Genomic DNA, 13663 nt, shown 5'->3' on the forward strand with positions numbered 1-13663 from the left:
GTTGCCATCACACCATCATGGCCCATCACCAGTTCAGCGGTCACCTATCGGGGTGTGGCCACCAAGCTGGGGGCGGGCCATGGCATCACAGGTGGGGCTGGCCACAGAGCTCCAGATTTCTTAGGAGAGGCTCCTAGCAAAAACACAAGGGGGTAGGTTTAAGAATGTTAGAGGCTATGGGCAAGCAGGTGAATGGTACGGGGCCTGTACTCTATGTCAAGCAGATCAACTTCAAGGGTAAACATTAATAACTTAAAGGGAACCTAAACTGAGAAGGATATGTATTTTTCCTATTAAAATAATACTAGTTGCCTGACTCTCCTGCTGATTCCGTGTCTCTAATACTTTTAGCCACAGCCCCTGATCAAGCATGCAGATTAGGTGCTCTGCCTGAAGTCAGACTGGATTAGCTGCATGCTTGTTTCAGGTCTGTGATTCAGTCACTATTGCAGCCAAAGAGATCAGCAGGACTGACAGGCAACTGGTATTGTTTAAAAGGAAACATCCATATCCCTCTCAGTTAAGGTTCCCTTTAAAGACAACTGATATATTCCCATTCTGTGTGAATCATTGGGATTTTATTGTTGATTGGAGTGGACCACAAGAAGCAATCATAAATCTCCCAAAGTGAGATACAGGCGACCTGTGACAGGTATTGGGCATGTTTGTGATGTTGAAATAAGGCTTGGATTGCTAATAATGTCTGCAACGTATAATGCTGAGACTGAGGAGCTTCTAGAAATGCTTTTTTTCTCTCAGCAATAGTGGAAATTCACTTCAAAAACTATTATTTTCCACTCAGCTCCTCCCGCATAATCCTCTTTGTTGCTGGGAATAATAGGCTAGCAACTGGTGCCTAAAGGTGTGTACACACGCACTACAGCAGCCAACGATGGGTCCGTCGGCACCTCCCGCTGGGCGGGTTTTCAGCAGACTGTATTGCGTGTATGCACTGTCGGCGGACTGATAAGGCTGTTCCTGAACGATGGATCGTTCAGGAACAGCATTATCAGTCCCCCGACAGTGCGTACACACGCACTACAGTCTGCTGAAAACCCGCCCGGCGGGAGGTGCTGACGGACCCATCGTTGGCTGCTGTAGTGCGTGTGTACACACCTTTAGTGTCCAAAAACTCTTTAGACTTTTCACTTTCATGAAGTGATGTGAATTATTTTTTCATGTCTGTACAACTTTTCTTTGATGTCCCTAAACTAATGTATTGCATTTTCATTTTCTGAAAAGATAAATGTCTTTATCATGAAAAGTAATCTTGATCTTCTTTTTCCTGTGAGTTACCTGGCTGCAGAAATGTTTTACTGTTACAGGTGAGAGAGCAGGTGTCTTTCTTTCCACTGCGAGAGCAAGTCAGTCCAGCACGAGAGGACATTCCAGTCGTGCATTTCACCAACTCTAAGGGGAAAAAAACAATTGTTTGACAAATAGACAAATAACATTTATATTGCGCTTTTCTTCTGGCGGACTCAAAGCGCCAGAGCTGCAGCCACTAGGACGCACTCTATTGGCAGTAGCAGTGTTAGGGAGACTTGCCCAAGGTCTCCTACTGAATAGGTGCTGGCTTACTGAACAGGTAGAGCCGAGATTCGAACCCAGGTCTCCTGCGTCAGAGGCAGAGCCCTTAACCATTACACCATCCAGCCACTGGTTTCATTAAAGGTTTCCTTTTATGTGGTTTCACTGATATACTGTACATTTACAAGTCATTTTATGCAACAGGCTGAAGGAATCAATGTGTTCACTGCAAGTCACTTCATGCTAATGTATCTATGTACAAGATGCTTACTTTGTGGATTTGTACACTTACATAGTTACATACTTTAAAAACCCATTTATGCACATGTTAAAGCAGGGGTCCAGAACCTTTTTGTCTGAGAGAGCCATAAATGCCACACATTTTAAAATGTAACTACATGAGAGCCATACAATATGTTTCAAACTGGGACAGTAGGGTTCACGTCCCTGTTGCCATGGTGATGTGTATACAGTTGATCCGCCAGGCAGGGGAAGTGTCAGACACGGCTTCAGCTTCTCTTGGGTTTCAGCAACATCAGAAATTTCCCTGAAAGCCAGAGAAGAGAAATACCGACTAACAGCTTGTACAATTAGCTAGCTGACTTGGGGGTTGATTCACTTTGTAGGACGAGATCCCCGCACTTTGGCCCAATAGGCTTTTTGGGCCAATCAATGTGCGGGGATCTTGTCCAACAAAGTCACTGGACCTGACAGAGTCCGGAGTGAGACAAATGGAGCAGCTGTTGTTTGTTTTAAGGAGGTGTGAGTAAGTTAGCAGTGCATGCTACAACAGTAACGTGCCTACTTTGAAAATGTTACTTGCACTGCCACACTAAGCTGCGCTGCTTGAGCAGTGTAGCTTAGTGAATCAACCCCTACTGATTTGCATGTGAGCCAGATGTAGCCATCAAAAGAGCCACATCTGGCTCTCGAGCCATAGGTTATCTACCCCTGTGTTAAAGCATGCACATGTTAAAGCCCACCATTAATGTTTTCCTCAACTAGTATAGGCAGACAGTAACAAAGTTTGTTTCATATCAGTGCTTTGATTTATGTTGTTCAGTCATTACCCAGTCAAGTCCGACTTGCTTTGACCTCATGGACCACAGCACGATTGGCATCTCTGTCCTCTACCGCCTCTCAACTTTTGTCCATTTGTTTTGGCCCAACTAAACTCAATTAGACCCAACACTCAAGACGTCACATTTTGGCTTAATCACCCGGCTGCTGGGTGATTTTTTCTGAATGAATGCATATTTTGTTGCAATTTGCATGCAAACTGAAAGTAGGTCAATCAAATGGAGTTGCTGCTAATGTGGATTGATCCATTTTTAATCTGCAAACAAATTGCAACAGAATATGCATGAACTTAGAAAAAATGCATTGCATTGATTGTCTTTGCACCAGTTGTTGAGCTTTTGAAAACAAGGTCTTGGCATATATAAATATGGAAAAAAATGCTTTTATAATGCTTAGCACAGTCATATTGTTTAGCAAGACACCCACCTACACAATCCTTCTGATTCCAGTGAAGTTTATAGCCAGGTGGGCATGTGCACTCAAACCCCCCTGCAGTGTTAATGCAGCCATACCTGCAGCCACCTTTGTTGATGCTGCATTCATTAATATCTGCAAAACAATTAGAGTACATTTATTTCACAAACATCTAATAGTGTTAACATGCAAATTCTGAATATTCACTACTTTCGAAGGCTACACTCAGTACGGAACTCATCAGTCAGCAAAATAAAATAAGGTAGCTAAACATTTCCACGTACTGAAGCCGGATACCTGACCTAGAATATCGCTAGTTTTACAAGTAACATATTATGCAGATAGTGGAAAAAATGAAAACATTTTATCTGGGCATCTTAAAGCCCATCTACCTGCATAGCTTGCCTCCCTTTTTCCCATATACCACTATGCAGTAGTTTTTGCCTCCCCTCCGTCTCTTAGCAATGATGCCATGCTGGAACATGCAGCTGGGTCCTGGTGTGATCTGGAGAAAGGATGCCATGTGACTGCCTTTTTTCAGCCACTGAATTATCCCATTATTCCTAATTCTTGTTTGTTATTGAAAATCAGATTTGCACTGGTTCCCATATCTCTGTAGCTATACCACTGTCTGTATGGAGGCCGATTTTCAAACAAGAGAATATGTTGTGCCTGTCTGTACTGTACCTAGCTTTTTAGCTGTAGGCATTAACATACGGTATAAGCTAAACCAAACTGAACGTACGATTTTCTCTGTATGAACAGGCAATTGTCCCTAGGGTTAGTCATAGTGTGCTTGTCTCTCCAAACATTCTCTAAAATCTATAGCAGGCGTAAGTCAAGCATGCAGTAAGTTTAGTTGCTAGGTTGGGAAATCTATAACAACCAGGCTTCTTTTACACTCCATATTGCAATTCCGATTTGCAATTTTCACTGGATGCTAGCAACAGCATAAGAAAAACTTGATATTGAATTAGAAGAGAAGTTGATCGGCACAAGATAAGTGGACAGTTGAGGGTAGACGGTGCAATGGCTGTGCTTCCAGACCAATCAGAACCAACTATGAGTAAAGGTGGCCATACACTTATAGATTTGCAGCAGATTCGAACATCAGATAGATTTCTGGCAGATGCCTGTCAAGTCCAATCTGACAGGAATCTATCTGATGTGTGCCACACACTAGGAACAGATTTCCAATAGATTTCAGAATGAAATCTATTGCAAATCGATCTAAATGCATTATTGGACCATTAGATCCAATGCAACTTTATGGGCCATCGATCTGCTGCCAGCAGCAGATCAACCTGGATTTTCCATCCTGTCAGATAGATCAAATCGATCAAAATCGGCCGCAAATCGATTGAATGGGGAATTTCATAGAATTGATTTCTGATCGATCGAACGATTCTATAGAATCGATCGATCGATGGCTGAAATCGACCAGTGTATTGGCCCCTTTAGAGAGCAACAGAATCCGGGCAGCAGCCAAAAGTCCAAAAGCGTCATTTTATCCTCAACACATAACAGAGGTTGCATGTAGTGTGGCCTCACACTATGCAAATTCTGGTTAATGTGTTGAGGATCAAAGAAAGGTCATGCTTTCGGACTTTTGGCTGGTGCCCGAATTCTGTTGCAGAAAATGCAGAAAAAAACCACGCAGGACTATTTTTAATTGCACCGAAAATCATAATCGCTTGTAAAATTGCATCAAAATCGAAATCGCATGAAGTGTAAAAGAGTCCTGAAAACTGTTTATAAAGCTAAACATTCTTCAAAGAGATATCACATACAAGACAATATACCGTAATAAGGAAGAAAAGTGAAAAGGTTACCTCCACAATGAGTGAGCCCATATAGTGCATAGCCCTTGTGACACAAGCATTGGAAACTGCCAGGTGTGTTGACACAGATGTGATCACATGTTCTGTCAAACGAACACTCATCAATATCTGGGGGAGAGGAAATGCCAGTGAAAGGTTCTGTTACAATGTCAATAGACACACATGAAAGGAAGATGGTGCATGATATAATGCTTTAAAGAGACTCTGTAACACATTTTTCAGCCTTAGTTCTTCTATCCTATAGGTTCCTATGCCTGTTCTAATGTGCTCTGGCTTACTGCAGCCTTTCCTAATTGCACTGTCTCTGTAATAAATCGTATCTCCTTTCCTCTGTTGTGTCTGTCGGGCTAAAGCTTGAATGTGTGGAATGTGCAGGGCTGCTTCTGATTAGATAGAAGCGATACACACCCTCTGCAGGCCCCCTGCACACTAAGTATGACTCACACACAGTTTATGTGAGCCTATCACAAGCTGGTTAGTTTGTTTGTAAACACTGCCTAAAACTGGCAATTACAAGCCAGGATTGCAGCAGAGAGTGGCAGAAACAGCACAGAGGGGCACAGGAGAAAATAAGGAATAGAATGGTATGCTTTTTAGTGTAAGAATATTAGAGTACAGATTCTCTTTAAGCAAAACTGTCAAACAGTAACCATATTCTGGTCAAATTTTCCAGTTGATTGTATTATTTTGATTAATTAATCTGACTGGGGATCTATTGCCCCTAACAAGCCCAGTTGATGAAGTTTAACAAATTATGAAAGGAAGGTAAGGCATGCTAGAAAATCTTTATTGAATGAGTTAGGGACGAAAGAGTGGTGATCAACAGACGTGTAGCACTATATTGTATTGGCCAGTACAATGCTGACAGTTCAGTCAGTTTTTCATCAGGTGCCTGAAAAAGTGGAGACGGCTGTAGACTAGTATCAAACACTACTGTCCCGACAATTTAGACCAGGGAGTGATTGCTTGCCTGCTGGATCAGACCTACATATGACTAGCAGAAAATTTTGTGAGGGAAGACTTGGAAGCACTAAATAAAAAAATAAAAAAAACAGAAATGGAATATGGAAGGTGACCTCTAAATACCTGCTGGAGTTAAAAGATAAGCCCGTAATTATACAGTTTAACTGAGAAGTACTGAGCCTGGTGCAGTTTGAGAATGGGCTACTAAGCACGAAATTTCCACTTTGTTATATCAAACTCCTTAAAAGTTGTTATCCAGTGATGAGTTTGTAATGGGCAGGGAATCAAAATGGTGTGACTTACTGCAGGGTAGTCTGAAGCTGCAGGCACTACAGGCAGCCGCTTGGGGCGTATCCCTCTCAGAAAGCGCTGCCCGCCGTTACTAACGTTAATTATCTTTTATAGTTGTCCCTCACACTCTCCTTCTGCCCCCTGGCCAATAGAGAGACAGCTCAGCCCTACCTCTCCGCCCCTTTCTTATAGCAGCCACAGAGCGTGTGGACCTGCATCTGGCTCCGCCTCTAACTCCGCCCCCGCCAGCCAGAAGTTCGGGTCCCTAGGCTTGCCGCTGTCTGAGTGACCCATCGAACCATGCTTTCTCTGTGTCCCCCTGTGTGTGATGAGCAGGCAGAGGTGAGGGTGAGCTGCAGGGGGGAGACTGGAATCAGCCACATCAGCGCTGATAAGTGCAGAGGACATGGGAGGACAAGTGTCTGTACAAGCTGTGTATATTGGCATTGTAACCTGAGCTGAACAATGCTGACATGCGCAGCTCTGAGGAGCAGCTCATAGTGCACAGCTGCCTGTCTGGAGACCCACACATCCACTGCTCTTGTCAGTGCTGCTGCCAGGAGATCATCACTACTGATAAAAACACTGACTGACCATCACCTGCTGGGCGGAAGATAAGCAATAAATAGCTGCATACATGTTTACAGTGCGGGGGGGGGGGGGGGGTAAACAAGGGCACACAAAGTCAGAGCAATTATCTAGGACTTTGCTCTGGGTGCCCATAGATCTAATGCTGGGCATAGACGGTTTGTTTTTCTTTATCAATCGAGCCGCTGATGGCTCGATTGATAATTTCCGACAGGTCCGATCACCGTGGGGATCGATCCCTGCTCCATACCTGCGGGCGGACAATAGCGGAAATCAAGCAGAAGATAAGGAAGCGCCCGCGGGGACGAGCGGGAATCGATCTAGGTGCGCACGGAGACGCATCGAGTCGATCCGGCGGCTAATCGCGCCACAGAAATGAACCGTCTATGCCCAGCATAATGCTGGGCATACATGGGTCGTTTTTTGTTAGCAATGGAGCCGCTGATGGCTCGATTGATAATATCCGACGTGTCCGATGACCCAGTGGATCAATTCCGCACTCGATCCCCGCGGAAGATAAGGAAGTGCCCACGGGGACAAGCGGGAATCGATCCAGGCGTGCATGGGGACGAGCGGGGACGCGGCGGGAGTCGATCCGGTGGCTAATCGATCCGCAAAAACGACCCGTATATGCCCAGCATAACGATTGTGGGCAGATCCACCAAGAGACAGAATCGAATCTGAGAGAGGTCCGTCAGCTGCCCATACACCGCAGGCTGATTCCCGATCAATTTCATGTTGAAACTGATCAGGAATTGGTATTGTGACGCCGCATCTAACTGCCTTGCCACCCCAACGCCATCCCCCTAATGTAAAGTGTGTCAGAGGTGCCCTGTGCAGTATATGTTACCTGTCAGAGTCCATCTCCACCCTGCCTCACATACATGCGCCCTACGTGGTTGCCGGCATATACGTGGGTGTGTATGTGACATCACATATGCGCCCACGTATACGCTGGTAACCACCCAGAGCGTGTGTATGTGAGGCAGTGCAGAGACTGAGCCATTGGCGGACACAGACAGGTAACATATACTGCACGTTACGATTATTTTCTGGTAAAAGACTGCTGTATTAAGATTAAGGGCCTGTTTCCACTGCATGCGGATTCTGGATGCAGAAAATGTGACTCTAATGAATGTCTATGGGCCTGTATCCACAAAATGCGATTTTTCTGATGCAGATTTCCCATAGGCATTCATTGGAGTCAGTTTTCTGCATCCAGAATCCACGTGTATGGGGGGGGGGGGGGGGCACAGATTTTCTCTCCTGGTGTGACAAAATGGCTAAAGGCACCCCTGACTTACTGTATATAATAGCAGTCAAGTTTACATGGAAAAAGTCCCTTTCCCAGTTGTTCAGTGTGAAGGGTAATTTATCTTTACTCTAGAATGAAAAATACAATGACAGCCAAGTTCTAGTTTGGTGGTTAAAGCCTTAATACACCTGCTAAATGGTTTTCGGCTGAGGCAGCTGGTCAGGGACTGCCTCTGGCAGGAAGCTAGCATTTACAACGCCCATGATCCCCCTGAATGCATCAGTGAGTGATCTGCCTGATGGATCGTCTTTTGCCAAGTGCAGGCCAAGGGTATTGTTCTCTTACTCACCCTGCCCACACCATCATGCATTGCACCGTTGGCCTACCTGCCCCTTCCATAGAAACAGAATGAATTTCTAGCCTGCAGGTTAGTGAGAAGTGTGTACAGGCTCAGCTCCAAACTGTCGTCCAAGGGATCGAGTCCCTATGCCTACTCGGCAACAGTCCTCTTACGTGTGTATGAAGCTTTAAACAGATGAGTTAGAGTGGATGAACAGAAAGCAGAGCAAACCTATGACTAAGGAGCCACGTTTTGCTCTGATACGCGTGAGCTTTCATCTGTGTGTCCATTGATGTTGAAATAAAGATTGGATTTTTAACCCAGCCATCTGGTGTAGCAGGATATCCTCTTCTTAGATATTGAGAGCAAATCTATACTCATCAGTCATACTTTGCAATGCTGATTGACTATCTTTGCTTGGATTCAATCTTTCATTTAGAACCTCTCAGATTGAAAAAAAAACAAAAAGTGGTTCTACGGCAATCATAATAACAGAAGTTGATAAGTATCTGTGACAAAGTTTGCTAAACATCCTTGTAATACAGTATATAGGACCTGGAGTATTATTTTCTTGATCATCTTGAATGGAGAGAGCTGATGGACATTAGGAATAGTTCATGAATAAGTAGGGTACCTTGACAGTTTCTTTCATTAATCAGGAGTTTATAGCCTTTTCTGCATCCACATTCAAAGCTTCCAACTGAGTTACGACAGTTATGATCACAACCACCATTATTAATCCGGCATTCATCTATATCTGTAAAGGAAAGCAAAATTTGTGTATGGCTAAATATATACAATCCATGGACATTAGATGTTATGCACAAATGTTTCAAAGAGATCACATAAATCTACACAGTAAGACTGGTATTGAGACTGTCCTTGGAAAGCAGGTTTTGATACTCCACAAATCCACGTCATGCAATTATTATATATACTGTACATTGCAGGGAGGTGAGGCAAGTTTCAAATCCACACTGAGGTCTATGGCACTGTAGGCTAAGCCATTGAATATTTAGTTTACAAATAAGATTCCCCAGAATTGTTACCAGCACTGATGACTCATTGCCTGGGCTCACCAGGATTGCCAGGAATGCAACCCTGTCCTCCTCCTGCACTGGTTTCTGGTAGTGTCTGGAGTGGCAGTTCCCTGCAACTACTCGGGGCCTGCTCCTGATACTTTGTCTACCTGCCAGATCAGTAAACTTGTCACTGTCCTTCCAGTCAGTCATGCTACTGTGTCCTGCCCACCTGTCAGTCAAGGCTGCAATTTTTCCCTGACCTTACAGTGATTTCAATCCTGGTACCCTGTCTTATCCACCTGCCAGTCCAGTCCACAGCCTATGCTTGCCCTGTTACTCTGTCCTGCCTGCCTAGTTCACATCCTGTCCCTGTCCTGCTCATACAGGATGATGTGGTGTTGACCAGTGTTCACTTACACTTTTTGGGAAAGCCCTACATTTTCCAATAGTATCGGCCAAAGACGGAGCCCAAATTACAATAAAAACAGCGCACCTCGGCTGCCAGCAACAGCTGGAAGCCGAATTACATCTTACCCCCAATGTACGGTGCTTGGAGGGGGAATAGTAATTACCACCAGTGCTGCTCGGATACCCCTTTTCAAAATCCGGATCCGATTCGGATCCAGATACCCAGATATCCGATCCGGGTCGGATATCCGAGTTCAAAATTTTCTGATCAGAATCGGATATCCGACCCTAGTACAGGATATCCTGGCAAATTCGGATATCTGGACAGAAAAAACAGAAGTGGCCTTTAAATTGCTTTAAAAATGTTTTTTAGGGTATATGAGGCATGTAGCATCATTATTTTGTAAAGGGGAACACTAATTGATGATGTGGGGACTTAAAATCCCCCCCCCCCCCCAAAAAAAAAATGGCTGTCAATTAACATTAGGCCTAGGTTCCAGACAGCAGTCGTGCAGCCCACATTGTGTCCAAAGTCCAACCGCACAACTGGGACATGACAGTTTTCAGCCCAGACACCTCGAAAAAATTACGCAGCAATTGTGTTTTGGGTTAAATATAGGTGGTATCAGTGGCCTGTGGCACCCTGGCCTGGCGGTGGGAGCTGCAAAGGCAGCAGGAGCAGGGCAATGCAGCAGCAGGTGTAATGTGTGCCAGGAGCATGCTGGACGTGGCACATCGCAATTGGCACTTAGCACGTGGCACGTGGCACTTGGCGCATGTGGCGTGGCACTTGAAGCTCATCAAGAGAATGTCAAGAGTGTGCAAAGCAGGTGGCTACTTTGAAGAACCTAGGATATGACATATTTTCAGTTGTTTCACACTTTTTGGTTATGTACTATACTTTCACGTGTGGTAATTCATAGTTTGGATGCCTTCAGAATGAATCTACAATGTTCATAGTCATGAAAATTAAGAAAACTCTTTGAATGAGAAGGTGTGTCCAAACTTTTGGTCTGTACTGTACATATCCAGATAAATTTACCTTTGCAGGTCTTTCTGTCTGCTTGCAGCATGAAACCCATAGGACAGCTACAATGCACTCCTGTTATGGCATCATGACATCTGCTATCACAGCCACCATTATTCACTGAGCAGGTCTCTAGAGAATGACAAAACAAAGAGAAGACATGCAATAAGAAAGATGACTAAAATCCAAAGTAGTAAACTATAGCTATCTAGAAACAAAATCTTCATCTTTCTTTTATTTTCATCCTTCTGTTTGGTCTGATGTACAGGCATTTATAAATATATGTAGTAGTTATGTCCTAAAAGTAGTGTATATATTGTACAAAACTGTATATATTGAACTGAACGGTATGTTCAACCTCTTTACCATTGCCTTGCTCATTATCAAATAGTAATATTAAAACAGAACTATAGAAAAAAAGCCCATCCAATTAAATCTAGTTCTGTACAACAGAGCAGGACTGTGCAGTGAAAGTTCATTTGTAAGCTGTAAATACATCTGTCTTGGAGCCTCAATTGGCTGATTATGTCAGCCAACAGCTTTATTTGTTGTAGGGCATACAGGGCCAAGGGTAGGTGATGCTATACGACTGCCAGGGCCAGATTTCTAGAAAGGCCACAAAAACCTTTGTCAAGGTTGGCTGGATTTGCAAGAGAGTTTGCTAAATATGGAAATATAATTTTCAAATGGGAGACAGCAAATGGAGAGCAACACGTGGAAGGCTGTTGCACATGGAATTTACACTAAAAGAGTGGGCTACACATGGAATTGGAGGGGACTACAGAACATAGAGAGGGAGTCACCAAAAAAGTAGAAGCAGAAAAGGTATAAATCCTGCCTTGGTGACTGTAGCCAAGGGAAAGGGAACAGAAAGACACATGACTGTTTTGTCATGAAGTGATAGGCTGTAGTCTGCAGCACTTTGTCTCCGCTATAGGAAAATGGGGGGGGGGGGGCTTTTGAAAGACTGGAGCAATCTTTTACAATCAACATCAATCCTAAATGGTTTTATGGATGAAGGGAATGAAAAATCTAATACTAGTGGTATATGAGATGACGATGTCCTGATCTGCTAACTGGTCATGATCAGAAACCCAATCAATCAGATTTCAGCAACCAGACTTAAAATTGATGAAATTGCTGCCTCTGCTAGCAGTGTACTGCTCAATGCATACAACAGTAGGTAGCCATCATTACCCTGCTGCTCTTCCCCCTAACTACTGAGGGAAACGATAGCACAGCACCTAATCCCCTTTCCAAGTGGGAACTACCCAAAATAAGTATAACATAAGTATAAAATAATACAGTGCACTCCTGACTTTTCTACTAACAGTTTTTTTGTTTTGTTTTTTTTTATTTAAGAGAATAGTTGTCATTTACATGTTTTTATATAACGTGTATACGACTCATGTATTATTTATATACAGTACTTATTGTTTATATTCACCATGCTCACATATTTACATAGCTCTTAGATCACAGTCAAGAATAGCAATTAATATAACAAGCAACAAAATGGTTTTACTAGAATTCTGTAGAGATTGCAAATAGAACACCATCATCATGGTTTATTAGTTTATCCATGACCTCTTGGAAAGTAGGCAAGTTAAACTAAAATGAAAAGCATACACTAAACCTGAAGTAAAAATAAACTGATAAAATAAACAATTGTATCTACAGTATAGTCCTAATCCTAAATAGGACTTTCTTGGACCCTCACAGGGGGTCATATGCAATTCACTTTTTCTCTTGTGTTTTCTCCTAGGAGAACATTTTTCATCTACTATTTAAAATAACTTTTCATCACTTTGCAATTGAAAAAGTTCCAAAAGTAGGCAAAAGACAATATCTAAACTATTTTGAGCATTTTCTTGCTTACTGGAGGCTTAAAGGGCATTTTAAAATATCACCTAGGAGAAAACTTGGGAGAAAAAGTTAATTGCATATGGCTCAGGGTTTCTTAAAGCTGGCAGGTAAGGTGCCCATACATAAAGGGATGTACGGGAAGATCGACTAAGAGACAGAGCTCTCTCTGATCGAATCTGATCAGAGAGAGATCTGTTGGGTGCCCATACACATTGTATGGGCACCCAACAGATCTCTCTCTCTAGGTGGTGGAGAGGCGGAGACGGCCTTGTGACCCATCTCCACCACCTGACCCCTGTCCCCACAAAAGTTAATATGTTTCCCGGGGCTCATGCAATGTAATCTCACTTGCTCCAGCAGCAGTTACTCCCAGTCTCCTCCACTGTCTCCACTGAGTGCCACTGTCACACTAAGCCACCTCAGAGGAGACAGCGGGCGAGACCAGGAGTCATCGCAGCTGGAGCAGGTGAGATTTACAATCCACGTTCGTCATTCATCGTGAATTGCCTATTTTTTTTTCTAATTTGAGCTCTGGCAATCGCCGGCGCCTAAATTATTCACTGAGCGCTGCTGTTACCGTAATCCACATTATGCCTATGGTGGCTCCCTAATCATCGGCACATCAGCTCTGCCCCAAAATCAGCCTGTTATAATTTAAGTAGGCCTCAGTTATTTGGACTGAGTTAGTCAAAAAGGCTTGAGGAGCAGACCTGCCCTTTAAGGGATTTTCTCTTAGAGAGAAAATCTGCAGTTCTGTCAGCAGAACTAGAACATACCAAGAAGCTGTTCTATGGACAAGGCCGCAGGTCTCACTGACCTGGGCATGTACCGCCACTGGAACAATAAACATCAGCCATATTTACTAAATATCCACATTCCAGTAAGTAAAGGAAAGGTGACATTAAATATTAATCAAGTGGGTGGGTATTATGACACCACGATGGGGTTCATCCAATAGTCTGGTCTAGGGGATGGCGAATATGATGTCACGTTTAACTCTTTCCTAGTCGGTATTAAAAACCTAGGTGGGCGCTCAGA

At 43.6% G+C, this 13663-nt stretch overlaps 1 protein-coding gene across 4 annotated transcripts in view; it reads right to left on the bottom strand.

The window, feature by feature from the left end:
• The window catches only part of SCUBE3 (signal peptide, CUB domain and EGF like domain containing 3), a 158288-nt gene that overhangs the window by 44091 nt on the left and 100534 nt on the right, over positions 1 to 13663 (bottom strand). For all 4 annotated transcript variants that reach the window (XM_068269407.1, XM_068269408.1, XM_068269406.1 and 1 more), the window contains 5 exons: positions 10775 to 10891; positions 8937 to 9059; positions 4857 to 4973; positions 3037 to 3159; positions 1297 to 1410 (listed from right to left, as the gene is read on the bottom strand). In XM_068269407.1, the coding sequence (XP_068125508.1) occupies positions 1297 to 1410; positions 3037 to 3159; positions 4857 to 4973; positions 8937 to 9059; positions 10775 to 10891 (594 nt within the window). The remainder of the gene's footprint in view (positions 1 to 1296; positions 1411 to 3036; positions 3160 to 4856; positions 4974 to 8936; positions 9060 to 10774; positions 10892 to 13663) is intronic.

Source organism: Hyperolius riggenbachi, chromosome 2 (genome assembly GCF_040937935.1).
Source record: "Hyperolius riggenbachi isolate aHypRig1 chromosome 2, aHypRig1.pri, whole genome shotgun sequence".
NCBI lineage: Eukaryota > Metazoa > Chordata > Amphibia > Anura > Hyperoliidae > Hyperolius > Hyperolius riggenbachi.